At 38.8% G+C, this 20508-nt stretch overlaps 1 protein-coding gene across 1 annotated transcript in view; it reads left to right on the forward strand.

The window, feature by feature from the left end:
• LOC122739671 (heparan-alpha-glucosaminide N-acetyltransferase-like) overlaps positions 1 to 20508 on the forward strand; it is a 383950-nt gene that overhangs the window by 333516 nt on the left and 29926 nt on the right. Inside the window, exon 15 of the mRNA XM_043981320.1 lies at positions 3290 to 3367. Within this exon, the coding sequence (XP_043837255.1) occupies positions 3290 to 3367 (78 nt within the window). The remainder of the gene's footprint in view (positions 1 to 3289; positions 3368 to 20508) is intronic.

Here is a 20508-nt window from a genome sequence, read left to right on the forward strand (position 1 = left end):
ACTCCACTGTGGGGAATGGAAGTGGTGGGAGAAAACTTTGGTTTGGGGAAGTGATGGAGCTTGCAGCCATTTTGTTCTCCTTCTAGAGGCTTGAAATGACCATTCTTTTCCTAGTCTAATTCAGTTGTTTGACTTCTCTGACACGTTGAGGTTTCAAGTGATTTGCTAACAGCTGGATCTAAGAGAAGGAATGGGGAAGATGAACCAATGCAAGGATCTGGACTCTCCTTGAGGAAATAGAGCTTTCAGGAAGTAATAGGAAGCTAGTGCATTGGGGGACTGTGGGTCCCCAACCCTTGTTCCCTAGGGAAAACTTTTCCTGAGAAAGGAAAGGACTATGGGAACTTAATAACCCCTTCTTCTGCCTTCCTTTTTACCTTGCTCATCACCTTCAACCCAAGATGGTTCAAAGTCTTCAGAACAGGCTGATTGAATCCCCCATGATACCAGGGAGGCCATCAATTCCCCATTAGTGCCAGAAATGCTGAGTTCTCTTCTGATGCCCATTTCTGTGTGTTTACTGGACTTCAGATTCCTTCTCTTGGATAGAAATGTCCTTCCACCTTCTTTTTTTTACTTTCCAGTTAGATTTTTCACATTTATGAGGTGCTTCATTTTGGAAAGTGCTTTCAACCTAACAGTCCAATGTGGTTGATTGCGAAAGTATCACCACCCTCATCATAAATACAAACACAAATTCCAGGGCTGGGTAAGCTACTGCTGACTCCACTGGGAGGAGGAGGGCAGGGAGAGAAGAGGAAATGCCGGTCAAGTAAAATAACCTGCTCAGGTAAATAGCAGATTTGGTTCTCAAACTCTGATCTTCGGATTGCCTCCAGTATGCTTTATATTACACATAATAAATGCTTATTGATTGTAAGGAAGTTTAATTAGTGATGCTTTGGATAGAGTTCTGGGCCTGGAATCAGGAAAACCTGAGTTCAAACTGTGCTCAGATACTTAGCTTTGTGATGCTGGGAAAGTCACTTAACCTCTGCCTGCCTCAGTTAGCTTAACTTTAAAATAGTGATAATCGCAACTATCTCCCAGGGTTGTTGTGAGAATCAAATGAGGTGATATTTTAAAAGTGCTTATTGCAATGCCTAGAACATAGTAGGTACTTAAAAATTCTTGTTCCCTTCTTCCTGTCACTAAATAATCATAAATTATCATTAAAGGCAGTTAATAGGTACAATGGGCACCTAAGTGGCCCAGAGTCAGGAAGACCTGAGTTCAAATCTGGCCTCAGACATTTACTAGCTTAGTGACCCTGGGCAAGTCATTTGATCCCATTTGCCTCAGTTTCCTCATTTATAAAATGATCTGGAGAAGAATTCACCCCAGGGTCTTTTCCAAGAAAACTCCCAAAAGGGGTCACAAAGAATAAGACACAACTAAAACTACTCAACAACAACAACAATGGCAATTGGTACAATAGAATGCTAAACCTGGAAACAGGAAGACCTGGCTTAAAATTCTGCCTCAGTGGTAGCTTTGTCCCGCTGGCAAATCATTAGCCTCTCTCAGCCTCAGTTTCCCCATCTGCAAAATGGAACTAACAAGAAAATCACTCTTATAGTGTTGTCGTGAGGATTAAATGAGATAATATATGTAAAGTAATTTGAAATCAGATTGATTCAATCTCAGAATCTTAATTCCGTTTGTTACTTTTCTCAAAGCTAAGTTTTGGCTACCTAAGGATGGAAGGGCCTTTCACATCACCTTGTTAATCACTCTCCTGACCTAGCTGCTAAGGCTCTACTAAGTTTCTGAACAGTTGGACATGGCACCTAGGGGTGGCTTTTTCTCTGCAGCATTGCCAGGACCTGGGATGCATTGATGCTTCTTGTCTCTGGGCAGTCCCAAGGCTGATTTTCCCTCGTGCCAAAGTGGGAGTCAGGAAACACCATTTCCTGAGTTCAGACGAGATCAGGTAGACTTGGTCTTAGGCAGAATTGTGAAGTAGACCAGATTGACCCTCCAGAGTGTGCTTTCCTCTCCTAGCCAGATACCCAGTCCCTGGATAAGCCCAGCTTCCTAGAATCCTCATGTCCCCCACAGAGCCTCATCCAAGCCTGCCTTCCCCCTTCAGACCTCTTAAATACAGCCTTTTCCTTTCCCCCTTCCTCTCCTTTCTTATATTCCCTTGGGGTCCAGCTCTCTGCTCACTAATCTGATAAACTCATCCATGCTAAAGTGATCATGGAAGGTGATGGGCCAACATTACCCTTCTCTGACACCATCTTTAACAGCAAAATTCAGGTGATGTTTTCACCACCAATGACTCCAAGGGAGGGGAATTCCAAGCTTCCTAACAGATTGGCAAAGGGAGGCATTTTATTGGTAGGCTGCCACCTATTTCGCCCATGAGAATGGGCACTTCTGTAACAAGTTATCTGTTACAAGGATATATAGGAGAAATAGAAGTGTAGTGCAATGAAAAGAATATAGGATTTAGAGTAAACAGTAATTGAATTCAAATCTGAAACTTCGTCTGCCACTTACTATCTATGCACAAATAATTTGGGCAAGTCTATGGGCCTGACTTTCCTCAACTGTAAAATGATGATATTGGATTAGACAACCTCCAAGGTCCCTTCCAGCTTTGAACCTAAGATGTTATGATTTTATGGACTTGGGAAGCTCCTAGGCCATATCTGTCTATCCCATCTACCTCTACCCATTCCCACCAGAGAGTTTAAGTGCTTCAGCTCCCATACAACTCCCCTGATGGTAAGTTCTCTGAAAGTCAAGAATGCTGCATATACCTAAAGCTTCAAAGGTGTCGCTTATGTCCCATTGTACCTCTGGGGACCCTGGACATTCAGTAAAGCTGAGATGATAGTGCCAAATTGTTAGTCATTTTCAGTCATGTCTGACTGGCAAATATACTGGAGTGGTTTGCCATTTCCTTCTCCTGCTCATTTGACAGATGAGGAAACTGAGGCAAGCAGAGTTAAGTGAATTGCCCAGTCTTACACAACTAGTATAAATGTATAAAGCTAAACAGATCCCTTTATCTTTCAATTTGTTAGGCAGTTCTCTAAGTCTATAAATTGCAAAAGAAAGAGCTGAGCTTCAGAGAGTCTCCTCATCTGGGTATTCCCTACCCAGTCTCTTCTCCTTTTAGGAAATGGATTGACAGGCCCAGAGTCTCTCCTCCATTTTCCTCTCACAATCAGCTTCAGAACCAGCCCAGGCAGGAAGCACTTTGTTTTGGAAAAAAGAAGTCTGCTAATACCCATTTCTCTCCTCTCCTCCACCCCCTTTGTTTTCCTCCAATTAACAGGCTGGAAAGATTATCCTAATGTACCGCACTAAGCCATGGAGCGTCCTGAAGAGATTTCTCATCTGGTCCGTTTTGCTGGTGAGTGGCATGAAGCCTGATGCTGTAGAAAATAACAGAATTAGCGGAGATGCCAGGTTCCATTACTTATAATGGCCACTGTTCTTGCCCTGCACATTGTGCTGGCATTAAGAGGGAAAGAACAGCCCCCTCCCTTCCTGTTTCCAAGAATTCTGAGCCCGAGATGTCTATTGGAATTGGTAAAGCCTGGCCTGCTCTGCTCTGAGGGCTGTCATCGGAGGCCGCTGAGATTTCTCTAAGGGGTATTCTCTCATTGCACAAAGGCTACAAGGCAAATGGGGCAGCAATGAAAGTTCTGGGCTTGGGAGCAGGAAGATCTAGGTTCCAATCTGGCCTCCGAAACTTACTGTTTAGACCATGTCTCTCCAGAGCTCAGTTTCCCCATATGTAAAATGGGGGATTTATTATTCCCCATTATAATTATTGCCCATTATTATTAATAAACACCTCTGTTGTAATGTGTGAGGACCACATGAGATTAGGTATAGGAAGTGCTTTGTGAACTTTAAAAAGCAATGGAAATGTCAGTAGCAGTTCTTGTCATAGTTATTACAATTATTATTATCTTATTCTCATCTTTTTCAATGGGATTCAGATAGATATGGTTCTGGGCCAAGTCATCCCATCCTATAATTATTCCTTTATTTTCAGTGTACAGACTATTGCACGGTTAGATAAAATAACTGCTTTTTTATAGTTCAACAAAAATATTCAGATGTAAGCTCCTGCCCTATAGTCTCACTGAAAGCATCCTTAGAATAATCCCGATAGCAAACAGGACAACAGGGTGGTTATGCACTTTTTTGCTCTCCTGTGCTAGATGTCTGGGCAGCTAGGTGGTACAGTGAATAGAGCTCTGAGCCTGGCATCAGAAATACCTGAGTTCAAATCTGTCCTTAGACACTTCTTAGCTGAGTGACCTTGGGCAAGTAACTTAATCCTGTTTGCCTCAGTTTTCTCATCTGTTAAATAAGATGGAAAAAGAAATGGAAAATCACTCCAGCATCTCTGCCAAGAAAACCCCAAATGGGAGCATGAAGAATCAGGCATGACTGAACAGTAAGTTAGATGTCTCTATTTTGAGAGCCTTTTATTCCATGTAACTCAGAGACAATGTTTCTAGTGTCTATAACTATTTAAAATGTTGTCCTCAAGTTATAGCTGTTGTTTTAGATGAATCAATATTATGTCTGAATGATTATGGGCAATGATGTGGTCTATGATAATGGCCTAAATCAAGGACATTTTATTAGTTGAGTTGTCCGGGTTATTTTGAAGTCCATATTTGGAATTTGGGTATTTGTTGCCCCTCAGTCTATAAAAGATAGTGAGTTCCTGTTGTATAGTTCTAGTCAACAGGATACTAGAGATTTCTAGACCCACTATTTCTTTTCTTTTCTTTTTTTCTTTCTTTCTTTCTTTCTTTCTTTCTTTTTTTTTAGGGAGGCAATTGGGGTTAAGTGACTTGCCCAGGGTCACACAGCTAGTAAGTGTTAAGTGTCTGAGGCCGGATTTGAACTCAGGTCCTCCTGAATCCAGGGCCGGTGCTCTATCCACTGCACCACCTACCTGCACCCAGACCCACTATTTCCTTGAATAATCTACATTCATCACTAAGTTCAGACTTTTTATGGGTAACAACCTTTCTGGGGTTTTCAGTGGCTATGACCTGGTCCTAAGCTGCTATCACAAACCCCTCTATATTCACAGACAAATCTCCATGACTTAGCCTTTTGTTTGGAGTTTCTTGATGAACATCTTCTTGGCAGAGGTCATGAGGATGTCTCCCGGGGTGGGGGTGGAGCATTTATTCTCCTCTTTGATATCAGACATTTCATAGACTCCATTCAGAGTTAAGCCACATGCAGCAAATCCAATGGCATTTACCTGTCATGAGCATTTACCACTGCTTGGGGAAGTTTTGTCTGCTTATTCAAAAAGAATTTCTGTAGGGTTTTGACCCATTTGTCACATTCTCTCAGAATGCCTATCAGTCTTCTGCAGTCCACTTCATCTGCACTCATGACCTGTCTACTCTGCTAGTCAGAGTTATTGACATAGAAGCCTTGCCAGCAAGCAGGCTATTGGTGTTTCTGACCTGTTCTGGTGTGTTTGTCATCATTGTTCAGTTGTTTAGTCTTGTCCGTCTCTTTATGTCCCTGTGGACCAACTGTCCATGGGGTTTTCTTTGCAAAGATATTAGAGTGGTTTGCCATTTCCTTCACCACAGATTAAATGAATTGTCCAAGGTCATACAGCTAGTGTCTGAGGTCAAATTTGAACCCTCCTTCTGACTTAAGGGCCAATACTCTGTCCACTGTGTTACCCAGCCATCCAGATCTGGTATATCTTGCCTCTTTATGGTTCAAAAACACAAAGGAGCACTCTCCATGTCAAGTTGATGAGCCCATGGGTTTTGAGTATTGCCTGCCTATTATCTTATGCTTCTCTCTCTCCCCCAATCCCAACCTGTTGTTAAGATTCATATGAGCACTTACATCATCATACTGGTTGTGGTGCTGAATTTGTCCATACTATCACTAAAGTCCAATTAGCCAAAGCCTCAAGGCATCTGCCAGGCTTTCACAGCCAGGGTAGAAGTGTCTTTTAATTGGTGAATCCCCACCCTGGACCACCAATTCATGATCACTAAGTTCCACTCCTAACACTCTGGACTGTCTCCAAATCCTCATTAGTAGTTTCCTCCTCTTCCTCCTCCTTCTTCTTGTTCTGTTCCTCCTCCTCCCCATCCTCCTCCCCCTCCTTCCTCTTCTTCTTCTCCTCCTCCTCCTTCTCTTCCTCCTCCTCTTCCTTCCCTCCTTCTCTATCTCTTCCTTTCTCAGTCTCTCTCTTTCTCTCTCTCTCCCTCCCTCCATCTCCCTTGCAAATGTCCATTGCCTTTACCCTTTCCCTACTTTATAACATGAACAGCATATTAAACTTTGAAGGGGTTATTAACCAGAATAAATAATTGGATGTTGTCTGCACTCATAGAAGTATAATATGCAATATTTGCTGCGTAGTAGGTGCTTATAAATAATTTTGATTGATAATATTCAGTACAGAGCTTGTGATAGTCCTATTGTGCTCTGCTCTGGTGAGACCAAATCTAGAATATTATGTTTGGTTCCTGGTGATACATATTTGGAAGGACATCAATCAATGAACATTTATCAAGTGCCCACTGCATGACATACACTTTTGTAGTGTCAGGGATACAAAGAAGACAGTGACAAGCAGGAACATATCAAAGCGACTCAATTTGAGACCGTTATATATAAGAATGATCTGAAGGAATTAGAGAAGAGAAGACCTAGGGGTCTGAGGAGGATGTGGTAGCTATTTTCAAATCTGTAAGCGTATTCCATGGGGAAGGATAGATTAGATTAATTCTGTTTGGTTCCAGAAGGCCTAATTAAAGTCAATGGATGGAAACGACACAGACAGAGGCTTCAATTCGATCTAAGGAAGTATCGTATGAAAAGGGAATCAGATAAGTTGTGAGATCCTCTGAAAGTGATCAAGCAGAGAGCATTCATCCTTAGAATAAGAGGGTGTACTAATTGACAACTAAGGTCTCTGCCATCTCTAAGATTCTTTTAGTGGTACAGAGGATAAGTGCTACAGAAGTTCAGTTCAAACAAGATAATTTATGCAAAGTACTTTGTAAATCTTCAAGCACTGCACTAATGTTAGTTGTCATTATTATTATTCTTTTTAGAGAAAGAAGTTAGTTCAGTCTGGGTTGGGACAGTGATAAAAGTTTCTCTGAAAGAGGGTGGGCCTCAAACTGGTTCTTCAAAGAAGGGTAGGATCAATATTTTAAATTAACAGAATGAGAAAATTGAACCAGTGGCTGAAAGAGATGTCAATGCTAACACCAAAAGTGGCTTTTCTAAGTAGAGGTTGATCAAAATTATCAATAACACAGTAGATGGATTTCAGTTTGAGGCTAGCTAGGGAAGTATGATGGTTCTACCTAGGAATAGAATCCTAAGGGTATGGTGAAATGTGAGATAGATATGGATATAGATATGGAAATAGATATAGATATGTGTGTATATATACACACATATACATGTATATACATATATATACATATATCTATAGATAGATATCCCATATATATCCTATATATGGGCATATTTCTATCTCTATCCCATATATATCCTATGGGTATAGTTAGATGTGGTGTGTGTATATATATATATATATATATATATATATATATATATATATATATATATATATATATATATATATATATATATATATATATATATATATATATATATATATATATATATATATATATATATATATATATATACGTCCATTCCTAGGTGTGTGTGTATATATGCACACCTAGACACATACATACATACACACACATACATACGTATGTATGTGTGTATAATCACAGAATCCCAGAGGAAGAAAAGGTCAGAAGGGGCACAGGTTCCTTATTTTACACAAGAGGAAACTAAAGCCCAGAGAGGCCAGGTGGCTCATCGTGAGCCACTTGGTGAGTTAGTGACACAGTCAGAGTTAAGAGCCAGGCATTCTAATAACTAGCTCTTATGCCAGCTGGGAAATGCCTGCCTTCCAGATATGGTTTTAATCATTTCCTCCTCCTCCCTCCAAGGTTCACAAGCTATTGCAAGGCATTGGTTGGGAGGACTTCAGAGTTTGCAGGGCAGTCCTCAGAGAATATGGAATTGGGAAAGAGGAGGGCCTTAATGGATATAGCAGGGAGGTTTAAATTCTGGGTCCATCCCTTAGCAAAATACATCAGAAAAGATCACTTTCCCATTAGCAAATTACAAAATAAGGGTGTCCATAAACGGGATGATACTTACAGTTTCTTCTCTCACACAAGGGCTTAGACTTATTGCTTTATATTCCATGTCTCCTTCCTTTTTGCCCTTCTAAATGCTTTCACTCTCTACTCCCCTCATCTTATAAATATTTTTCCTTGGATCCACTTATGACTCCTCTTTTCTCCCTCCCCAAGAAGTCAAGCAACATTTAGGGCTCTTATGACCCTGCTGGGGAAGTCTGTGGTCTTAGTGTGAAAGCCACATTCCTCTCCCTCAGCCATGTCCCCTGAGGAGCTGGAAAATATGGTCCCACAGCCAGTTACAGCAAGGTTAATGAGAATGTGTTAAAGTCCACAGGCGAGGAGAACAGATTGAAAAACTGACTGCCCAAACCATAAACAGAGGTTAATGATGGATAACAGCCTAATGAGTTAGAGAAGGTATCTAATGGGGTTCTAGAGGGATGAGTGTGAGGCCTGGTCTCATTTAACATTTTTATTAACGACCAGGGGAATTCACCATCTGATAATGAACTGGGTGGACAGCAGAATTCAGGGTATGGGGAATTAGCACAAATGAGTGAGCTTTGCAATGTGGACAGGGAAGAATCACATAAGAGGAGTGATCATCCTGATAATTACTGACATTTATGTAGTACCTGAAAGTGTTTCACACATATTCTTATTTGAGCCTCACAACAAAGCCAGGAGGGAGGCATCCCAGCTATCGGGGTAATTCACCCCATTTCAATAAGGAAACTGAGGCTGAGAGGTTTCCTGATCTTCTCATGTTCATATAACTGATAAAGGGAAGGGCTAAGATTTGAACTCATGCTTTCTTGACCAAAAGATACAGTGCTCCTTTTCCTTCATTCCAAGCTTGCTCCAGGAAAATTAGTTCAAAGTACATATTTATTTAATGGTCAAAGAAGGACTAAACAGAAGGTAAGCAAGCTGAATTTAAAGACAGGAGGTCAGGACTTTGATGGGGTGAGTTATTGGATATCTCTTAGGATCCTAGGGTAAAGGTAACCACATTTCCAATACCAAATATTTTCCCAACCTGCTCCTTGTGCCTGAAACTCCTTTTACAGAGTCTAGTTTTGTGACCACCGACTGACCCTCAGTTTCTCCATCTATAAAATGAGAATCATAATAATCAGTTTGCTCATCTGACAAGATGACTAGATGAGATAATGTATGTAAAGTATTCTACAGACCTTAAAGCTGTAACGATTGGAATGACGCCACCTGCTGGAGACTTACTGTAGGAAAGCTCCACCATGAGGAGAAAGTCTCTGAGGGCAAGACCATGCATCTTTTCTTTGGCATCAGGAAGTGACGTTTGCTTGTGGGAGGAAGAAGGGGGAGCCTGGCACTCTGACTCACTCTCCTGTGGACTCTGGAGGAGAGCGTAGCTAGGAATGCTCTCTCCCTTTAATAGATAGAGGAATCTAGGCCTTTCTCTTTCTCTTTACCAAATTCTTATTCTCCTTAATAAATGCTTAAAAGTCTAACTCTTGATAAAGCTTATAATTTATTGGCGACCACTCATTAGATATTTTAGATAGTTTAGCTAGAATTTTAGCCTCTTACAAAGCACTATAACCCTCTAATAACACACATTGGCTCCTGCTCTTCAACTTAATGCCTTAGAGAGTTGCTTTAGGTACTAAAAGGTTTAATTCACCCAGAGTCACATAACCAGTATGTGTCAGAGGCAGGACTTAAACCGGATCAGGTCTTTCTGACTCTAAGGCTAGCTGTTTATCTACTATTCCATGTTGCTTCTCAAAGTAATCTATAAATTTGAGATAATAATAATTAATAATCTCACCCATCTTGCCATTCACCCTGCTTTTCATTCTTTCTCCTTACCTAGAAAAGCAACCCATAGTAGCATCTGGACTACTAGATACTATATCTCCACTCTGAAGGGGAGCTAATCTAAACAGTTTTGAACCTTTACCTTTGGGGTTGCACTGCTTTGATTGCTGAGTCCTGGTCCATGCCTCACATCCCATTGATGGAGCTGTCCACCCCCACAATCCAGAAAATCTTGCCATTGTGATAAAACAATGGGATTTAGCAGATACCCAAAGGCCCACCTGGAGATTAATCTAAACTGATTGAATTAAATGAGAGTGATTGGCTGCTGATTAGCCTACTAATCACAGACATCTGGCTAGCCCTTAAGAAGGTCTTGTTCTCAGAAGCTAGACTTTGAACTTAACTGGAGAACACCTTCATGCCCAGTGAACCAATGGATTTGGATGACACTAACCAATCTAGCTTGAAGCAGCATGTAAGGACTGCTTCTGCTCTGGACCTATAAAAAGCTTCCACACTCAGTTTGCTGGGGGAGTTCGTGACTGAAGCAGGCTTGTGGTGGAGGACTTGAGGAAGAACCTGACCAGTCTGGAACTCTAGGCTAGATAGACCTTTTCTTAACTTTCTGAACTCCATGTGAATACCTGGTATGCTTTAATAAATGTTTAATGCCCAAAGACTGGTGCTAAAGCTTCTAATTTAAGGTGACCACACATCTAGATTTTAAACATCACACCATCTTTGCTACCACTATATGTATGAATCTTCCTTGTCATTCCTTTTCCACCTCTTACTTTGTAAACAATTCCTCGAATCAACACTAAAATTGCCCTATGGTACTAACTCAGCCTTCTTGTGATTTGCCAGACCAAAACTTCCTTCCTTTTATACCAGTCTTGTGTGTGTGTGTGTGTGTGTGTGTATACAATATATACATATATGCATGTGTGTGCTTATATACACATGTATATACACACAGAGAGGGAGAGGGAGAGAGAAAGGGAGAAAGAGAAAAAAAAAGGAGATAGCTTCCCCTATTAGGAAATAAACCCCTTGTAAGTAAAAAAAAAATAGCTCATTTTTGTCATATTCTGAGCACAGTGCCTGGCACATAGTAGGCAACTAATACATGGAGGTAGTTAGATGATACAGGGGATGGAGTGCTGGACGTGGAGTCAGGAAGATCTCAGTGCAAATCTGGCCTCAGAGTCTTGCTAGTTGTGTAACCCTGGGAAAGTCACTTGATCTCTGTCTGCTTCAGTCTCCTCATCTGTGTAATAGGGGAAAATAGCACCTACTTCCCAGGGTTGTTGTGAGGATCAAATTAAATAATATTGTAATAATAAATAATATTGCAAACTGTGAAGTGCTATACAAATCCTAGCCACTATTATAATTTATTCATTATTATTATCCTCTTCATTAGTCTTTTTTGGGGGAGTTATCTTATCTTGAAAATGGAATTAGAGTTCTTAGCATTGGTCTTTATATTAGTAAGAGATTCTCTGAAGTGCTATCCAAGTGGGTGGTGTGGAAGTGGGGGTTATTCCTAAGTGAAAATACAGTAACTGGAAAGAGCAATTCCAAGAAGGTCTAAGCAGGAGGGATAAATAAAGGAATGGGTAAATGAGGCTACATATCATAATAGAGAAGTTAGTGAGGAATTCCAGGAAGATAGTAGAATTAGGTATCAAAAAGAATCCTATTCCCTTATTATCTCCATCAATAATAGCAGTGTACAGTACAATAATAGTTTAAAAAACCAAACACAATGAAAAAGCATTATGGGTTAAAAACATCAGAAGAAAAAAAAACAAGAAAAAATCACTAAAACATCAACATTATGATCAGAAACACAAAATACCTCTCAAGATAAAGAAAAATGGATATTAAACATTCAGAAGGAGTTAGCCCTGCAAAAAAAATCACAAGAAGAAATAAAAAAGAAACAGAGAACATCTAAGGAATCTTGGGATAAGATGATGAAGAAACTCAGCAGTTTAAGAATATGCATTAAAAACATGAGGTGATGAAAAGTAGAATTGTTTTACTGGAGGAAAAATAACATAAGGAACAGAGGAAGCAGAAAAATGAGCCCAGAAAAGAATTCAACTGGAAAAAGAATTGGAAGCAATACAAATAAAAGTGACAGATCTGGAGTGCAGATCAAAAAGTGGGAAATATAAGAAGCACTAGGCTTCCAGAAAACTGTGAAGAAAACAGTCTGTCCATTCTATAGCAAGAATTTATGCAAGAAAATCTCCCAGAAGTGTTGAAAATTAAGCTAGTTTGCAAAAAAAAAAAAAGGAAAAAAAAGAAAGAAAAGGAAAGGAAAAAAAGAAAGAAAAAAAATAGACTTCAGAAGTTTGCAAAAGCGGGGAAAAACAAAATTCACCTAACAAGAACACATTAGAATGCTAACAGTATTAGAATTCTAATTACAAATGCAAAGATAGAAACAATGGGAGGAAAACAAAGTAATCAACAGGAAAATCATTATATATAAAAATCACCAAGACTTTTCTACAAGCAAAAGGGATGACAGAAGAAGCTGGAATATGACAAAACCAGGAAATTTTCAATATTTGATAAGTTTGTGATCTTACTAAATAAATAAATCCTCAAATAATTTTCTGGCAAATTTAACATTGTTTTCTAAAAAACAAAGCATAGATATTTAAAAATCAATGAGACTTTAAGTAATTTATAGAAAAGCTCTAGAATTTCTCCCTAAAAGAAAATCTTTTTTTTTCCTCCAAGGGCAATGAGGGTTAAGTGACTTGCCCAGGGTCACACAGCTAGTAAGTATCAAGTGTCTGAGGCTGGATTTGAACTCAGGTCCTCCTGAATCCAGGACCAGTGCTTTATCCATTGTGCCACCTAGCTGCCCCTAGAAAATCTTTTTTTAAACCAATATTTTCCTGGTGATATTATAGTACTGTAAATCATGGAATGATTCAATCTCTAAAGAATTAAAATTGTGGATCACCTAAAGGCATATAGTACAATAATTTAATGCAAAAAGTAGAGTAAAAGATAGCATAAAAAAGTTTTAGAAAGAAGTTTAAAGACATTTAAAACAGTGAAGTATGCCAAATGGACAGGTCCTCTTTTGTACTCATACCAGCATATTGTTAAGAGATCTATAAAAGGCCCCTACCATACTACATGGACCTATTGACAATATGATAAAATGTTGATACTGTACTTTTGTTGGAATCTCATTACTAAATCAAGTGAATGAGTGAAAAACACATTTATTAAGTTCACATTGTGTTCCAGGAATTGTGCTAAGTGTTGGGGATATAAGTATAAACAAGGAGGGCAGTCACTGCTTTCAATTTCAGTTAAGGAATACAGCAATAAAGAAGAGCTAGAAAGGGATGAGTTTGTATTAATGATGACATGGGATCATTGAATTATCACAGTACACTTTGTGCAAAGTTTATCTTGCCAAATTAGATGACTTCCTCCCAAAACCTCCAGCTGCTTACCATAGTCATAGTTGTGGGCTTCCATATTGTCATTAATCTCCATAAAAGTGTATTGCCTCAGGGCAGGTAGGTGGCATAGTGGATAAAGCACTGGCCTTGGATTCAGGAGGACCTGAGTTCCAAACTAGCCTCAAACACTTGACACTTTAAAGCTGTGTGACCCTGGGCAAGTCACTTAACCTTCACTGCCCTGCAAAAAAGAAAAAAAAAAGAAAGAAAAAAGAAAAAAAGAAAAGTATATTGCCTCTTTTTAATTTTTCCACATTTATTTTAAAAATTTATTTTATTTTTAATATATGGAATAAAACAAGCATTTCTATGACATAGTATAATAAAAACAAAAGATGATTGCATATGAAAATGCAAATCTATGATATACAATTTGCTATTCCTTTTAAGTATATAATGCATATTATATATAGACATATAATAAAAAATAAAGTATATTCTTAAAAGTCTCTCCCTCCCCTCACCCTCCATTCCCACCTCATTGATGGACTAAGTAGATATAGTTATATAGTACATATGGTTATACTCTCATCAGTTCTTACTCATGCATTGTTCTTGCAACATTAGTATGAGCTTGGTGCTTTCTCCAAGTAACAATTGAGGTGATTTATTTATAGTAGCAAAGAACCCCACACTTGATTAATAACCCTGCTTTCTGCATGCCCACATAAAATTAACCCACAAAAATATTTTACATAATTTGGCCACTATGTGGTGTTGCTCTCAAGTCACCAAAGAAGTGGTTTTGACAAGTAGTCCGTCTGCATGCACTGACTTCCCTTCAGGCTATTATATCCTTACAGCTCACCACAGGATGGTTGCCTGTGGGATGCTAGGTTGTTCTCCCTCCCATTGCTTGGAGTCTACATGATTTATAGTACCCTTAAGAGTTACTGCTGTCCCTCATTCAGTATTGATCTGGGGGCAGCTAGTTGGCACAGTGAGTAGAGCACTGTCCCTGAAGTTGGGAGGACCTGAGATTACTCTCACCTTAGACACTTACTAGCTGTGTGACCCTGGGCAAGTCATTTAACTCCAATTGTCTTAAACATCTGGAACCATCTCCAATCATCCTGGTGTATATCTTGCCACTGGACCCAGATGGCTCTGGAGGAGAGAGTGAGGTTGGTGACCTTGCACAGCCCTCCCTCACTTAAATCCAATTCACTGCATATCATGACATCACCTCTCTATATCATGGTCCTTTTCATACAGTAAGACAAACAATAAGGGGCATGAAAATGAAATATCAGTGTGGAATATTAAAATTATCTAATCTTGATTTTGTCTGTCTCCAGTGATTTGGAAATTATTGAGTTCTCCTTCAATTCAACTGACCCTGTATTCTTTGTTAGGCAATAATTCATTCCATGACTGCGTATGTTTTATTGGACCATAGTAAATTAAAATTGTAAAGGTATTACTTTCGCCAGTTGTCTTCCCCATACTGCTTCCTAGCCTCTAAATCATGCAGAAGATTAACAGAGGGGATTGCATGTATGGAACCTGCCAGAAAATATATCATTCTAATCTCTAAAACTGGAAAACATAAAGCAAAACCAGAAAACAATAGGCCAATATTACTGATGAAAATCAGTGAACATTTATTTGAAGTACTAGCAAACAATACAATAGTTCCTTAAAGGTATTCATTATGATCAAATAAATGTTTATACCAGAATTGCAAAGGGGCTCTTGAATATTATTTAAAAACATCAATAAAACAGTAACTAGCAGTTAGATAGCACTTTAAGTTTTGCCAAGGGTTTTGCATGTTATCTTCTTTGGTCCTCCTGAAGCCTCTGGGAGGTAGATGCTGTTTTCCCCAAGGCCAAGAGAAGTTAAATGATTTGCAGAGATTCATTCATCTAGTTAGTTTCTGAGGCAATATTTGAACTCAGTTCACCCTGACACCATCTAGTGCACTATCTACTATTATTACCTAGTTGCCTCAAAATATAATACCATAAGTTATATCAATGGGAAAGCAATAAATATAATATGATTATATATTCATGTAGTAGAATACTACCACGCCATTAATTCCAAAATATGTGGAATACAAAGAAATATGGAAAGATCTTTATAGAAAAAAGTAAAGTAAAAAACATTACTAACTACAGCAATATGAGAAAAAGAATAAGAATGAATGGGTGATGGAGGCAGCTAGGTGGCACAGTGGATAAAGCACCAGCCCTGGATTCAGGAGTACCTGGGTTCAAATCTGGCCTCAGACACTTGACATTTACTAGCTGTGTGACCCTGGGCAAGTCACTTAACCCCCATGGCCCCGCAAAAAAAAAAAAAAAAAGAATGAATGGGTGAACAAAGTATTATGATAGAGGTTAGGAGGGATTGACTAAAAAGTTTTGAAACTTTATTCATTGAAATCAGTTTAAATGTAAATAATCGTATAGCAAGTTGGATTGCATGCATTGTTCAATATTAAGTTTTCAATTAAATAGAAACAAAAGTTGACTAACAAAAATCATATACCTCTCAAAACAGAGACTTGATAAAATTCAATATTAATTTATATTATTATGAAAAAATATAGAAATAGAATTTTCCTCAACACCCTAAAAATATATTTGATTAAAACAAGGATATTTGTAATAAAGAAATAGAATGGTGGGGTGGCTAGGTGGCGCAGTGGATAAAGCACCCGCCCTGGATTCAGGAGTACCTGAGTTCAAATCTGGCCTCAGACACTTAACACTTACTAGCTGTGTGACCCTGGGCAAGTCACTTAACCCCAATTGCCTCACTAAAAAAAAAAAAAAAGAAATAGAATGGTGACACAGTGATTCTACCTGACAAGGCCTAAATACTGTCTTTATTCCTATTTTACATAGTTTAAAAGTAGCAACAATGTGAGCAAAGGACATTAAGGGAATGAGTCTTCGTTAAGTAGTTATAATATTTTCAGTTTGCAGTTGCTATGATGGTCTGTTTAGAAAATCTAAGAATTAACAAGAAAATTAATTGAATTAGTAAAAAGCTTTATTTAGCAAGAGACTATATTTAAGATAATTCAACCCATCCTTTTTTCACTGTGTCAGTGTTTCTGAAATCTTACCTATGTGGCCACTTTCTTTCACTGGTGTGGATCACATGCCTTCCATGCCTTCTCATTCTATGAAATCTGTGTTCATGCACTTTCACATTTCTCCCACAAAAGATTTCTCATACATTCTGGAAGCTTTCTTCTAGATCAAGAGTTCTTAATCTAGGGACTATGAACTTGCATTTTAAAAATATTTTTAAAACTGCATATAAATATGATTGGTTTACTTTGTAATCCTATGTATTTTATCCATTTAAAAACATTATTCTGAGAAGGTCCACTAGACTTTAAAGGGGTCCATGACGCAAAAAAGGTTAACAACTGCTGCTTTAAAAAAAATCATAGGTGCCAATGTAGTTCTGGAGCTAACCAACCATTTTCTTTTCTGCTTCCCACACAACTGATTGTCTCCCCTGTTATCCCAATCATGTGTTTGCGTGATTAGATCTTTTATGTAACTTCTTGCAATGCAAACATCATTGGTAATATGCTGCAATCTACCTACAGTTACCTGGCAGCCTTTCAGTGATATCTGGGTCACTCCTAGTTTTGATATTTTTTTCAGAATGTCACATAGCATCACTGGGAGAATGCATGTTAAAAAAAGATGGAGTTTTTATTCAAATCCATCTTTGGTCTTAAATCAGAACGATAAATCACTAGATTATGTAAAATGAAGATTCAGAGGGCTTCTAGCTCTCTATACATTTTTGACATCATGTAACAAGCTCTGTTCAGTATAGATGACTACCTTGATAGCCTAAGACATAACTTTTTACCCAAACCTTCTTGTGACATTTTATATTGGCTTTTTTGGTAAAAAAAAAAATGTACAGTCTGTATTCATACTGGGATGTTGGTCATATGATTTCTCTTTTATAATGAAATTATAGATATGGAACTGAAAGGGAATTTGAAGTTCATAGTCCAACCCCATGATTTTATAGATAAGGAAACTCAGATGGAGAGGCTACCTTATTTGCCCCAGGTCATACAAGGGGCATGTGCTAGGGATTTGAACCCAGTTTTTCTGGCTCCAAACTCAGTCTTCTTTCTACCACTTCATGCTACATATCATAAGGGAGAGCACAGAAATTACACTGGTCTACTAATCAAGGGACTTAGCTATAGTCCACGGTCTACTCTTTTACTTTTATCGTCCTTGGTTTTCTTGCCTGTGAAACATGAATCATTATTCTTTTCCTGGCTTACTTCATTGACTCGTTAGAAGAATTGAATGAGATAATGACTACAAAGGACTTTAAAAAGTATAAATGTGAGATGGCATTGCTATTATCCTTACCTACCCTTCAAACAGAGGTTCCTCCCCAGTGACTGTTCCCTTAATCAACTGGAGGGGCAGGGGGAAGGAACACTTGCTAAGATTCTAAAATTACAAGAAGCAAAACTTGTCATACTGAGAGATCCTAGAGGGAAGAGGATGAAATAAGTACAAAATCATGCTTTCATGATTGTTTACCCACTGCTTCTTAGGGTATTGGAATCGAGGCCGAAGAAGAGTGAGAAATCATTTTTATCTCTCATGCAGAATTTTTAAATGGAAACTAATTTATTTTTTCCCTAGACCATATACTTATCTCTCTGAGAGTATAATCACAGTCTAATCATTGGGGTAAAAAAATATAATGAGCCAGGGGGCTCTGGGCCTCAGGTAGGGAGGAGGGATTTCTTCTGTACCTTAGGGAGGGGGAAGGGAGGAACAGATAGAATCCCTTCCAACTACAAGCAGAAGGGTGAGTATAGCAGCTTCTGGAGAGCATTCTCTTTGAAATAGGTCTGATCTGAGGCAGAATCAGACAGTCAACAAGCATTTATTAAGCACTTACTAGACACCAAGCACTGTGCTAAGCAATCGTATGCAAAGAAAGACAAAAACATAGTTCCTGCCCTCAGTCTAATGATCACATTCTAATGGGGTGATTATATGCAAAAATTGTACATTCTGCAGTATTAAGATGACATATGCACAAGAGATGTTAGAGGGCCATCAACAAAATGAGTACTTGGGGGGGAAAAAGTGGGCAAGTCATATGGAAGAATAAGGAATTACAGATGGGTGGCCCAAGTGCAAGCAACAGAATGCTCAAAGACCCCGACTTCAGCTCTATCCTTTTCCTTTGCTGAATCATCATCCATGCCTCACCTAATAACCACGCAATCCCCTGAAGCTCTCCATAGGGTCCTTTTTTCTAATTATACCCAATTGCTTTGTGATCTCAAGAGATCCTATGAATTTAATTATCATCTCTGAACAGGTAACTCCAAGATCTGTACATCTAGACTTGGGGTCTCTCCTCAGATCTAGTTCTATGTTACAAAAGGGATGTACTATAGGCATCTTGAACTCCACATGTCCAAAAGAGAACTTATTTTCTTTCCCTACCTCCAAAGCTATCCTTCTTCCTACTTCCCTATTCTCATAGAGCAGAGATTCTAGCCAACCAGATTAAAATGTAATTGGGAAATGTTTAACAAAATCAAGTAAAATACAACATAGGTAATATTAATTCGTAGTTTTCTAAGTCAATACATTCTCCAGGAATCTATTTCTATCTGTGTTTGACACCATTGTTATAGAGGACACAGTCATCCTTTCAATTATCCAAGTTTACAACCTCGTACCCATCTGTGACTCTTTGCTAAGTCTTGTTGATTCAATATCCTCAATGTCACTCATATCTTTTCTTCTCTCCAATCACATAGTTACTACCCTAGTTCAGCTCCTCGTAGCATCTCACCTGGAATAATGCACTACTCTCTTAATTGGTTTCCCTACCTCTAGTCCGTGCCCTCTTTCATCTATCCTCCACAAAGCTGCCAAAGTGATTTTCCTAAAATTGTCTCACCATGTCATTTCCCTGCTAAAGGAAGTTGTGTGTTTGGGACCTTAGGATAGGGTCTTGACTTAGCATTTAAAATCCTTCTGAGTCTTAATTTTGCATTTAAAATCCTTCAGAGTCTACCTTCAGCTTGCTTTTCCCAGGTTTATTACAGATTACTTCCTCTTATGAATTCTCTTTCCCAGTCAACCTGCCTTACTTGCTGTTCTCTGTAGGTGAGTACATCTCCATACACCACGCCTTTGCACAGGTTGTCCCCTGTTCCTGGAATGAATTGACTTCTCATCTCTGATTCTTAAAATACCTAAATTCCTTGAAAGCTAAGTGTCATACCACCTTAAACACAAGGCCTATATGATCCAAGAAGTTACTAGTGTATTCCCAATCCTTGAAATTATCTTGTGGGGACAACTAGGTGGCACAGTGGATAAAGCACCAGCCCTGGAATCAGGAGGACCTGAGTTCAAATGTGACCTCAGACACTTAACACTTACTAGCTGTGTGACCCTAGGCAAGTCACTTAACCCTCATTGCCCTGAAAAAAAAAAGAAAAAAAAAGAAATTACCATGTATTTGTGTTTTCGTGTGTGTGTGTGTGTGTGTGTGTGTGTGTGTTGTTTCCCCACCAACAGAAAGCAAGCTTTAAAGGCAAGTATTATTGCATTTTGCCTTTATAGCCTCAGTGCCCAGCACAGTGCATTCTTACTAATTACCTGTTTCTTGCTTGCTAGAGGAAAGTCTCCCGTGTGTTGGGTAAATCTACTTATTAGGATTTGGGCAACAACTACACAGGATGAGAAAATCTGGATGTGTTGTTCATCTGCCACTCATGGAGACTGGGCAACAATTTGGAACTCTTTTAAACCTCCAAGGCATCTTACACATTATTTTTGTCTAATTCCCTTTTTTTCCTGCATAGCAGAGAGGTTAGGTAAGTTGATAAAGGTTATAATATTCAGTTCAGCAAACAATTGTGGGTAAGGTACTGTCCTAGGGCACAAGGACAAAAATGGAATAGTTCCTGCCCTCAAGAAGCTTATATTCTACTTGAGTTTACTTCT

The sequence above is a fragment of the Dromiciops gliroides genome, chromosome 2, assembly GCF_019393635.1.
Source record: "Dromiciops gliroides isolate mDroGli1 chromosome 2, mDroGli1.pri, whole genome shotgun sequence".
In the NCBI taxonomy this organism is placed as follows: Eukaryota; Metazoa; Chordata; class Mammalia; order Microbiotheria; family Microbiotheriidae; genus Dromiciops; species Dromiciops gliroides.